This window comes from Populus nigra, chromosome 8 (genome assembly GCF_951802175.1).
Source record: "Populus nigra chromosome 8, ddPopNigr1.1, whole genome shotgun sequence".
NCBI lineage: Eukaryota > Viridiplantae > Streptophyta > Magnoliopsida > Malpighiales > Salicaceae > Populus > Populus nigra.
In genome coordinates, this window is record NC_084859.1 from 8,743,375 (window position 1) to 8,756,643 (window position 13,269).

Sequence of the window (13,269 nt, forward strand, 5' to 3'; positions counted from 1 at the left end):
GTGGTGTGTTTAAGGTATCAAAAAACATGTGTTAGTTGCTGCCTAGAGGGATTTTTATAGTCTGACTTTATCCTACAAAGGAAAGGAAATCACTCTCTTTCTCTGTCACAAATTCTAACTTTATTTTCTTTCTTGATATTGCAGGCCAGATATATCTGCAATATATTCCCTTATCAACAACTTATTGGATCAACTAAAATCAACCTAGGTTAACATGTAAAAATTACAAGTCAAGCTATAAAAACGTGATAACCTCATAGAAAAAAATCAAAAAATATAGTGAAGTTCAATTCTCAATCAACCTAATGTTTAATAATAAAATTAGAAAAACAATCTATTAAAAAAAAAACCAAGAAAATCGAGTTAACTTATCAAACCCAAATCATGAGATCATGATAACTCAATCTAAAGCAAATAAAAAAAATTATAAAGGTCAATTCTCAATCAAATCAACATTAAATGATGAAATTAGAAGAAAAAAAAGACATGACCTAACCCGATTTAATCTGTCAAACTCTTAACTTAAGTCATAATACTAGGATAACCTCATATAAAGTAAACCGAAACAAATTATAAAGCTTAACTCTCAGTCAACCTAAATGTTGAATGATGAAACTGAGAAAAAAGTTTAATCATAAAAAATAACAAAACAAACTCGAGTCAACAAAGTTAACCTGCAAAATTCTTGACTCAAGTTATGAGATTATGATAACTTTATAGAAAATAAATTAAAATAAATTATAAAGCTCAGCTCCTAATAAATATAATATTAAAGGATGAAATTAAAATAAAAAAATTAATATTCCAATAAAAAGCACTTTGTGAGAGGAGAGAAAAATTGATTTCCTCTTCTTAATTAGTTAATTTATTAAAGATTTTATTTGTAAATTCACATAAAATTACACACACGGTACTTTTAGACAAATTAAAAAAGTAAATAAGAAATAAAGTAGTTACCATCTAGTTTCAAATATAATTAGGATACCTAAAACTAGTCCTGAAGTTGGTTATACCAAGAGGAGAATAAAATTCACCTTAAAGTATCATACCTAAAATAATTTGCTAAGTGTTTGTTTAATTTAAATATCTATTTTTGCAAGTCACACTTTTATACAGAGTCATCCAACTAGTTATATCTATTTATTATTAGGTCAAAAACTAATGAATCCTAAAAATAAAGTGAATTTTGGATTAAAAAATATGAATATATTCAATTACTAACACTTTAAAAATAATTAGAGTTGGACCTGATGATGGATAATAAAATTCAAAGCGTCTAGAAATTCAAATGAATAAAATAAAATACTAACTTAAAAAACCCAACATCCATAAAGAAAATAAATATAATATTTAAAAATATCTTAAATATTAAAATATTAAAAATAAATGCAATCACCATATATGGATCTAACTAATTAAGCAATGGCTTGATGGAAAAACAAAGAAATAGCTCATAAGGTTATTGCCAATGGTATCCTTGAACACGCAGATCCTGGTACACAACTCCAGATAATAATAAAAAGTTAAGAATATTAATTAAAATATAAATAAAATAATACATTAAATATTGATGTATCCATAATATAATTATCGAGGGACATGATAATCAAGGATCACAATATTAAGGAACAAAAATAATCATGGGGCATTTTTTTGGATAAATAAATAGATAACTTAAAATAAATATCATCCTTCAGAAAATATGTAAAATAGATAACTTAAAATGTTTTATATGTAAAATAATTATTGGGAAAATATTTTTCAAGCTAAATATTAAATAATATTTTACATGTAAAATAATTTACACTAAACAAATGGACACTAGATTTGTTCCAATCAATTGATCATGTATTAATGTACTCCAATATTTTAACATTAAGGAATTAAATTTACAATTTTAGCAATAGTTAGGATCATAAATCTAATTTATAATCAAGAGTAAATAAAAATATGGTTTTACATTAAAAAAAATAATCAAAATTGAGCAATAATAAGCTATTATCACACAAGCAAAACAAAACACATATATTCATCATAAAATCACATCAAGTCTAATCGTCACACCTCGGATGATCCAATCAACAATTTCATCCTCGAAAGCCCATCGTGAGGATTTGGACACCACCCTTATTTCACCTCAAAAAGTTCTTGATGGAATCATACCCCCATGACCCAAGGATATATATATATATATATATATATATATATATATATATATATATATATATATATATAAGGGACGAAGCCCACCTTGCGAGTTGTTGATAAATTAGTCGTAAATGATAGCGTGTGTATGCACGCGCAAGCGTGTTCGGTTGCACGTGAATGAGTAGTGTACACGGTCCATTCATCGATGGCTCAACAAAGTCTGGGTTTGTTTTTCATCTATTTTTATGTTTGTGGTAAAACAAACATGGTAAAATATTTGGTAATAAATTAAATTTTGTTTTATATTAGGGGGTTTATTAAAAATGAAGTTTCAAATGTAGTTTTTATATGTTTTTTTAATCGAGTTTTATAAATTTAGTTTGTTTTTGTGTTCCAAAAGTATTTTAAAAAAAAATTAAGAATTTTTTTTTTCTTCAAATTAATATATTTTTAGTGTTTTTAGATTATTTTGATCCGCTGATATCAAAAATAATTTTTAAAAAATAAAAAATATTATTTTAAAGTATTTCCAAATAAAAAATACTCTGAAAAACAAACATAACCATACTTTCACCAAACATTTTATAAATATTAGCATACTACATGTCCATTTCAATTTCAATTGTTTTGAATAAATGTTGTTTCAATTCCCAAGCATGAATTTGATTTTTTTTTAAATTAAACCAATATTTCATCCATAAGATTTTTATATATATATTTTTTCTCAAAATATGTCGAATTGAGCCTCGAAACAAACAGGTATAGTTTTAAAAAATATTTAGCGTATTGGACCAGATACATTACTTGAATTAGATATTGTTTTTCCTTGTATGATAAACAATTGCTAAAAAATTATAAATTTAAATCCTTAATTTTAATATACCAGAGTACATTAATATATCATTGAAACAAATTTAGACACTGTCTATTTTTTTAGTGTGAAATTTTTCATGTAAAATATTTTTTAATATTTGACTTGAAAACTATATTTTAATGGTGATGATTGTGCGAAGGGGTAGTGAGATAGCAATAACAAGGTAGTGGTGAGAGAGGTGATAGTGATGAAATGAAGGTGATGATGATAAGATGAAGGCGGTGATTGAAATAGTTGGATTAGACGGTTATAGTGATAGTGGTAAGGTTACAATATCAAACACACTCTTCGATATGATAAAAAAGATGGTTGAAATAGTTGGATGATATTGTAAATAGACTTGTGAACTATTTTACAAAACTTCATGTGCTAAAAATATTTTTTGATAAATAAACTAAATCTGAAGGTTGATTATAAAATATTTTACATTGACTAGTCTTCATGTAAAATATTTTACAAGAAACAACACATAAAAAAATAAAAAATATTTTCTTGTAAAATATTTTATGAAAAACAAATAGAACCTTAAATTATGTTTAGGGAAGATACTTGCAGAAGTAATTTTCTCACGTTTGTAATTTACAAGAACACTAGAAAATATCATATTACTTCATTTACTCGTTCAGAAGTGTAATATGATATGATTAAAATTATATTTTGCTTCAATCACAATTTTAAAAGTGTTCAATCAATCAAAATGGATTATAATTTTATATTAATCCTACTGAAAAATCTCTTTTGTAACATTAATAAAAAATTATAATTTATACTTTTTAAAAATTTACTTCTTAAAATTATAACCATAAAAAGTATCACAATATCAAAAATGTATTAAAAGACTGTTTGTTATTGTGATAACTTAATTTTTTTATCCAATCATAAAAAAAATATTTTTTAATTACTTAAATAACTTATAATGTTTTTACCAAATCTTATTCATAATTGTATTTTAAATTTTAATTTTATAAAAGTTAAAATAATATATTTTTTATTCACGAGGATATATTTTTTTATTTTATATACAAATATTTATATAATATAATTTTTAAAAAATATCTATTTTTAAAAATCCTGATGATTGATTAAGACCGCTAAAGACTATTGTTTGGTGGGGCCAAAAGGATCTTTGCTATTATCGCCAGGGAGGGACTAGCCACATAATTCTCTTGTACCTTGGACCGATGCAATTGGCGATGACAGTTTCTCCACGTGGCAAAATGGTAAGTTGCATTTATCAGATCATAAAAATCTGACCTCGACAAACAAAAAATAAATATAAAAAAAGTGCACGACTCCCAATACGCAAGCGAACCGGACAAATCGATTTTTTGTTGCTACTCGCCCTTTTTATTTATTTATTTTTTTTTCTAATATATCTATTATCTCTCCGGTGGTTAAAAGATTGCGTGTTGGTACGTCTTGAAATAATAGGATATTTTTTTTATATAAAAAATATAAAAAAAATTAAAATTTAAAAGTATTAATTTTTTTTTAAAGTTATAACAAAGAGTTTTTAGTTTAGTTGCAATGTTTAACCCAAAAATAATATTTATAATATTAATAATAACATAAAACTTGCATGATCCAAGTTTAAGTGGGTCTGTCAGTAAGGTCGTATTATAAAAATAAAGAAAAAAACCAAATGAAAAAAACTAATAAAAAAAAAGAAAAAAAATCTGAATTAACTGGGATAACCCGTCAAACCTTGGATTCGTGTCGTGAAAGTTTGATAACTAAATAGAAAAAAAATTTGATGGGTTAACACAGAATTAACTGGGCTAACCCGTCAAATCAGGTTAACCTGTCAAGCTCGGGATACGTGTCATGAAAATCTGATAATTAAATAGAAAGAAATTTAACATTAACAAACTAACCTAAACGAAAAAAATTAATTAAAAAGGAAAAAAAAACAAAATGCATCAACCTTTTACTAACGAGGAAAAACAAAAAAAATCTGAATCAACTAGGTTAACCCGCCAAATCAAGTTAATCCGTCAAACCTAAGATTTGTGTCATAGATGTGTGATAACTAAATAGAAAAAAGATTTAATATTAATGAACTAAATTAAAAAAAAGATCAATTAAAAAGAAAAAAGCAAAGAGAAAAAAACCTACAGGAAGAAAAAAACTAACGAAGAAAAAGAAAAATATCTGAATCAATTGGGTTAACCCGTCAAATCAGGTTAACTCGTCAAACCTAGGATCCGTGTAATGAAAGTTCGATAATTAAACATAAAAAATTTAATATTAAGAAACTATAGACAAAAAAAAACTAAATGCATCAGCTTTTTCATTGTGGACTGCACGGTGCAGTCCATAGTAAAAGGCTTAAAAAAAACAAAGGCATACGCCATGCGTTAATTTTTTTCCTTGCATAAAAAATATAAAAAGGGCTAAGATCTAAGAGTGTTAGGTCTTTCTGCAAAGATATTAATAATAATATTAAACTTATATGATTCAAGTTTAAATGAGTCTGGCTCAACACCAGACACAAGAGTCTACAAGGTTATGTCATAAAAGTGTGATAATTAAACAGATTAATTAAAAAGAAAAAAAACAAAGAAAAAAACCAACATGAAAAAAAAACTAATGAAGAAAAAAAAATCTGAATTAACTAGGTTAACCCGTCAAATTTGGGATTCGCGTTATGAAAGTTTGATAACTAAATAGAAAAAACAATTGACGGGTTAACCTAGAATTAACTAGGTTAACCCATCAAGTCCGGGATACATGTCATGAAAGTCTGATAATTAAATTGAAAGAAATTTAACATTATCAAACTAAATTAAACGAAAAAAATTAATTAAAAAGAAAAAAAATTCTGATTAACTCGTTAAACCAGGTTAACCTGTTAAATTTGGGATCCGTATCATGAAAGTATGATAACGAAATAAAAAAAATTTAACATTAACAAAGTAAATTAAACCAAAAAAATTCATTAAAAGAAAAGAACACAAAGAAAAAAGAAAAAAAAACCCATAAAGGCATAAAAAATGAAAAAAAAAACAAAAAAAAAAGACGGCTCAGAGTTTCACCGTGGACTACACTGTGCAGTGCACAGTGAAACATTGATGCATTTACAACGAAAATAAAAGGTGTGGGAAAGCTACAATACTTTCTCTACGTCTTTTAAAGTATTGTTAATACTAATCTTTTTTTGTTTTAGAACCGAACAGAGAACGATTTAGATTTGAATTTGATTTATAAACAATTAAAAAAAAAGAAAATGAAGGATTTATAGTCCAATATAATATTTTTTATTTTAAAATTTAAAAAAATATTTTTTTATTTTTAAATTTATACTGAATTTAGGAAATATATTTTATAGATTCTCCACAATTTCCATTCACAAGTTTTTTAAATATGAAGAAACATGAAATAATGAATGATACAATATTCTTATCTTATATTTAAATGCCTTTCAGCAATACAAAACATAAAATTATTATTATTATTATTATTTTACATTTAATTCATTTTATAAATTTATTTTTTATTATAAATTGAATTTAAAATGTTTTTTTAATTAACACGTATAATGTAGATGTTTTAAGGGGAAGAGTACTTGCTGTTCTTTGCTTGGATACAGGAATCATGCTTCAGACAACAAGCATCAAGGCCATCACAAGGCTTCTCTCCTGGGCATCCACTGTATAAAAGCCCACAATACTTGCCATATCTCAAAAATGGAGGCACTGCCATTCACATGGAGGAGAACGGGATGGTTTCCATGTACTGTGCATGCTAGTTTAATGATCGCGCTATTGTCATGGACCGGATAAAAAAAAACTTAGAAAAATAATATCTAAGATCAACGGACATTTTTTTTATAGTGTTATAAAATTTGGTATAATAGTTCAAACTTGAAAAATCTTGACATGATTATTTAATTAAATATCATATTATTAAAAAGATACAGCCACTCTTAATGGTTAAGCACACGACCGCTCTTATTTAACTCACTAAGTAATATCCCACCTCACGAGGCAACTACACTACTTACTCAAAGGTAAGGTTAATTTTCTTCAAATTATCCAATAATTTGATTATTTAACTTTACCTTTTATAGAGCTGAGCATCTCCGATTCGGTCCGATTTTGAACCAAAATAAACAACCAAACTGATTTTTTTTAATTTTTTGAACCGAACCAAATCGAAAACCGGTTCAAACCGATTAATATCGGTTCGATTCGGTTTGGTTTTTTCCCCTTCCAAACCGGTTCAAACCCAATGGTCCTCTCTACTTCTCCTGCAGCCTCATATAGTAGATCCCAAGTTACTGGAGGTGAAGACCCATTCGGGATTCCACGACTAGACCCTTGTCTACAACCTCACCTGCGTCTAACTGCACATAGCGTTGATTGAGGCAATCCAGACAAAACTCAACCTTGCAAATTAGGCAAAAAACCCAAGACTTGAACATTAGTCCCAAAAAACATAATCACAAAAACCAGCAGGTTGTCCTACTTTAAAAAGAAACATAAAGGAAGCAATACCTTAGTCTTTTTGATGCCGCAAGGGAGGTCGTTTCTCTTGAAATCATCTTCAAGGGTGGAGTGAGTCATTTGGCGAGTTAACCCAGCCAAGTAATCTTCTTCATCGCTCTCTATCTCAGTAGAGCCAACCACAGACTCGAAAGAAGAACTAAGATCCGAAGAAAACCCAAAGGAACCAAATCCATAAAGAAGGGGAGGAAAATCAAAGCAGAGCAGCGAGTAAAGGGAGGGGAGAAAGTGAGATGCAGAGAAGAGAAGGGGGGCAAGGGAGGGGAGAAAGTGAGAGTAAAGGGAGAGATGCAGAGAAGGGGAAAGAGGGGGGGTGACGGTTGAATGTTAGTCTAGGGTTAGAAATTAGAAAACATTGTATTTATACTTGTTTTTTTTTTAAGTGCTGGCTGGTTGAACCGGTTCGGTTTGGTTCAGTTCAATCGGTTTCAGACTTTAGAAACCGAACCGAACCAGAATTTTTTTGTGATTTTTTAATCAGTTAATTCGGTTTTTTCGGTTATTTTTTCCGGTTTTATCGGTTTATCGGTTTCTTTGCTCACTCCTAACCTTTTATGCCATCAATTAAAGTGCTTGGCTTTAGGGTACTTTCTCTTTTTTGTATGTTAGTTCATATCAATATAATAATACCTTGGCTTATTGTCACCTTTTATATTTTATTAATGCTTTAAACATTAACGAACTTGTTGCCACTAAATACCACATATCTAGTGTATATATAATTTCAACCCTGAGGAATTTATTTACCATGGATTTAAAATATCCCCCACAAGTTCTTCCTCGTGCATTTAACATTGACCTTAATTCACTTCACTCCTTACGCTATATAATCATTCGGTAGTCCCTTGTCATATGTGACCTCATTATTGTTAAAAAAAATTTATTTCATACCAATAATCATACAATCCCTTGTTACCATAAAATTTTATCATTCAAAATATTTTTTATGATATTTTACACATACTCATTAATTCGATTCTCAAAGTGTGAACATTACACCTTATCAAAATAATTTTAAAATTCGATGCACATACACCCATAAAGTCTTTAAGTGTACGGTACTCACCGATTAATGGGCTTCCATTCTTTTTAGACAGTACAATTCTTCATCTCTATCCTTCATGGGGGTTAGACTTTGATTAATTCAATTTCATTAATTCAATAACCAATACCATAAATGTAAATTTATTATCTTTATTTAACGTGTTATACCTAACATTTCAATAAAATCCAATACTTAATACCTCAAATACAATTTCTCCACAATATAAGACAACAATGCCACTACTTACAGAATTTTATAGTTTTTTACACACACATGAATACAATTTCATATCACTTCAACATACTCAATCAAAATAGTTTGAGTACATCTTACTTTTACATGTTTTTTTAGAAATAATACATCTATTCTTGTATAGCTCGCTCATCAATTATGATTTCACTGTCTAATTGGTTTTTCCTAATACTTCTACAACACATTTTCACATGACATTAAATAGATCCTCTAACCTAAACTTTTGCTTCAATATGACAACTGAAGGTCCCGGTCACACACATCTAATATCCTACGTTTATTAGTTAAATTCACGATCTCAATCATCAGTGTATCACACTGATGCCTTTAGTATCCCATGAATATTAGTCAAATCATAATCCAAGTCATCAGTGCCTCACACTGACGCCTATAGTATCCCACGGATACTAGTCGAATCCACAATCTTGGCCATCAATGCATCACACTGATACCTCTAATATCCTATAAATACTAATCAAATCATCAATCTCGATCATCAGTGCCTCATACTGACGCTTGATACCTCTAATATCCTATAAATACTAATCAAATCATCAATCTCGATCATCAGTGCCTCATACTGACGCTTATAGTATCTCATGGATACTAGTCAATTTATTATTTTTCTTGGGAACCCTTCGCCTCCTAATTTTTTTTCTAAGCATGGCTTCCCCTCAGCTTATTAGAAATTTCTCAAAGTATGAGCATGAAACACTTTTTAGTTGATAAATAAACTGACCAATCAATTTTAATTCGATTGGATAACTACTACATATAACTTTTTGGCACCTCCAAATTATCTGAATCAGCTTGGCAAAAGAAACAGAAAATTAAAAGTCCCAAACATTTTTTTTATAAATTAAATCGAGAGAAGCCATAGCTGACTTCGTTAGTTCAAAATTATTCAATTACATTCGCATTCGTTTTGCCCTAATCCCATCAAGAGACTATGGACCAGGCTTCACTTTTCCAGAAAAAAAACCACCATTTTTTCTTCATGTATGATTTCAATCATCACTCTTTGTAGACCCGTACCTCTCAACCCTCTCATCAATCCACTCTCTCATATCATTCAAGACAAGACTTGCGTTTTCGTCAGGCTCGCCTTGGATCAAAGAATGGTACATGCCCTCGTACATCTTCAAGCTCTTATCCTCACTCGAGGCTTTCTCATACAACAACTGCGATGATGTTGGGCATGTCACCCCATCGGCGGTCCCGTGGACAGTCAAAAACGGCGCCGTAACCTTGGAGAAATTGTCCTGTATGTATTGGCAGACTCTGGCAATTTCTCTCATGGTACCCACCCTTGGCTTGCCTGTGTATCTTCTGGGGTTGGATGCTATGATCTTGAGTTTCTCTGGGTCCTTTATCGCTTTACCTACCATTTTGTTGTCTGGCATGGCCGCCCACGTGTCAGCAAATCCAAAGAGCAGGCCATACATGAATAGGTGCACCTTACTGGGTTTCATTGGTTCCGGTATGACGAAAAGTGGGGCCGAGAAAATCAAGCCCGTCCACGTGTCAGGTTCTGATTGGAAATACATCAGCATCGTTGCTAGTCCACCCATTGACTCGCCAAATAAGAAGGCGGGCAGGTTCTTGTATGGCTCGCTGTAGCGCACATGCTTGAAGAACGATAAGGACGCTGCAGCAATTTTCTCCATGTCGCCTTTACAACAGTAGAAAACTTTTCTCAGCTTTTCATTACTTTGTCATTTTGTTTTTCTAAAAAATATATTTATGTCTACGTAGTTAAATTACAAAAAAATAAAATAAAATAGATTTAATTAATGGCTACTTCATAGTCATGGAAGGAAAAAACAAACAATAATGCCTTTTATTTGCTGATTTTACAAGTCATGGGTTGGGTTAGGTATTGACAGAGAGATTGTTTGGAGATAGAGTAATAATCTCCTTTTAAAAATTATAATATCGGATATTTTTAAAAATATCTTTTATTTAAAAATTAAATTTCAAGCAACGTTTCAGCCGCAACAACAACTATTGTCCTTTTATTTCTGTTCTTAGCAATAGTTTCCCTGTTTTTTTCCCCGAAACAAAATCTATTTAATTGTGATTCGTCAAGAAAATAAATATTAGCAGACACCCAAATTACATTTAATTAAACACCCCCAAGATCATGGACCAAATTTAATTTATTGTGTAATTAAGAACTATAAAGATTATGATGAAACACATTCGATTGGACATGCTGTGACTTTATCAATTGTAAATACCATAACCTAGATAGAGACTCCCACGTACTGTGATCAAAACATAAGGACGTGGTCGAAAACATGTACCGAATGCTGCCCTGAGCAATGGAATTCGATGCTAAAATGTTTTAGAAAGGCATTGTGTGTTTAGTTTGATTATATTTGATTACCAAGGCATTATGTAGTGTTTAGCAATTAATTAGTGAAGAGGAGAGTGAATTAATTACCCATGTAGCAGCGTAAACCGTCTGATCTGCCATGCCCAAGAAGATCAGCAGCAAAAACAGCATAACCCCAGGTAGCAAAGTTGATGCAAATCTTCTGAAACAGCCAGCCAGCATCAGATCCATAGCCGTGGGTCATATACACCGTGGCTTTGACCTTTTTATCCAACGGGAGAAAACCCTGCGTGAAGATCTTCCCATTCGGCGTTTCAAAGTGTGACTGGGTATTGGTCACTCCTTGCGATGCATAGTACTCCTCCTCCGGCATGTCGCCCCAGAAGTTGGGTGGCGCTTCGGATGGCATGGTCACGTCTCGTTACGGTTATCGTAAGGCTTGGATGCAGGTTGACTTTTAAACAGAGAAAACGGTAGGGGATTTTTACAGGGAGTAGGTGGGTGGCGTTTCGGAGTCGGATAATGGTGTTTCAACTTTTTTAAAAACTGGTTGCGGGAGGGAGGAATAACGTGTACAAAAGTCTAAGTGATTGAGTTTATAGAAAGAGAAAGCGGGGTTGGTAAGGGCATGCAATGCCAGTTCGGCAGTTCCTCCAAACTTTGGCTTGTTTAGAGAGAGAGTCAAGCTGGTGGGGTGCCTTCACCAACCATTTCTTTAATGGGAAGCTGGTGGACAACTGAAGACACCATTTTCTTATGGGTCCACCACTATGAGCTGCTAATGAATTTGTTTTTTTTTTAAAAAAAAAAACAAAGTTAACTTTTGAAAAGTTTTAGAAAAATGATATAAATAGTAAACAAACTCAATTCAGAATTGTTCGTTGTTTATTCAGAAGGTTGGTTTTATAACCAAATCATAATTTTAAATTGCAGTTACAATTATTTATAAACACCTTTTTTTTTTCTTCATATTCGTTGCTCATGATACTAAAAATATCTTTTAAAACCGAAAAAATCCTAGAAAAAATAACCTTTAATTACTCAAAATATCATTCAATCCTCTATCAAAACACCAAATTCATTTTCCTCTTGTCTCTACAAATATTTCTACAATTTTTTATTACAAATTAACTGCCGACCCAAGTTTTTTTTAGATTCGAGGAAACTTTACCATCAAAAAGCATATTTTGTAGGTTTAAGTGGGCGAGTAAAACCTCAATTGTTCCAGATTTTTACAAAAAATAAATACCCTGACTCAAATTCAAGACCTGCTATCATATCTTTTTTATGTCCAGCCTCTTTGCCTCTATAACCGATAGAAATGTCACATGCACATCATAAAATTAAAGTAAAATATTAGCATCGTCTTTTTAGTAAAATCAACAATATAACAACATCCAATCTAACTATCATGTGTTTGCTAATATGTTTCTTATTCCAATGTGAACAAATTTTTAAATTCATGCTTGAGAATTGAAACAATATAGAAAAATTCAAAGCAATTGAAAAAAGTATTTGAAAACGTGATTAAAACCGTATTTTTTTAAAAAAAATAATTTATTTTTATTGAAAATTTATTTTTTTATGTTTTTATATTATTTTAATGTGTTGATATGAAAAATAATTTTTTAAAATAAAAAATATTATTTTAATATATTTTTAAATAACTCTCCAACACACTGTAAAAATTGAAATCTACGTATGCTAATAATACCTCAACTTGAAGTGGTCGAATAGGAAGATAGATGATTACCATGCACCGTATTTTTCAATCTAGGGACTGATATTGCATACGTAACGTTTGTTTCAATGGATTTGATGGGCAACTAGAATGTCAAAATATAGAAGAAAAAAAAAAAAAAAAGGACAGTGGCCCCGTAGATAGTGACTCATCTGTGGATCATGGTTTTTCGTGCTTTCTTTGGAGCCCGGTGTGCAAGATCTTACCTTCCACCAAACTTTTCATATTATTTATACTATTTATTTTTATATTTTAAAAATATTTTTAAATAAAAAAATATCAACCAATATTTTTAAATTATTATTTTGATGCATGAAATATTTAAATAATTTCTATTGTGGTGATTTTTATTTTAAAGTTACAAGT

The 13,269-nt window shown here is 30.1% G+C and overlaps 1 protein-coding gene across 1 annotated transcript; it reads right to left on the minus strand.

Annotated features, from left to right (window-relative positions):
• Positions 1-9,654: 9,654 nt before the first annotated feature.
• LOC133701908 (caffeoylshikimate esterase-like) lies at positions 9,655-11,838 on the minus strand. Its single transcript, XM_062126090.1, has 2 exons — positions 11,271-11,838; positions 9,655-10,496 (listed from the first exon to the last, which is right to left on the minus strand). The coding sequence occupies exons 1-2, from the start codon at positions 11,569-11,571 to the stop codon at positions 9,832-9,834; spliced, it is 966 nt and encodes a 321-aa protein (XP_061982074.1). The 5' UTR covers positions 11,572-11,838; the 3' UTR covers positions 9,655-9,831.
• Between the last annotated feature and the right edge of the window lie 1,431 nt (positions 11,839-13,269).

Coding starts and splice junctions, on each gene's coding strand:
- LOC133701908 (XM_062126090.1), bottom strand. CDS start 11,571: ATGCCATCCGAAGCGCCACCCAACTTCTGGGGCGACATGCCGGAGGAG. Junction 10,497..11,270: donor CGGTTTACGCTGCTACATGG/GTAATTAATTCA, acceptor ACTGTTGTAAAG/GCGACATGGAGAAAATTGCT.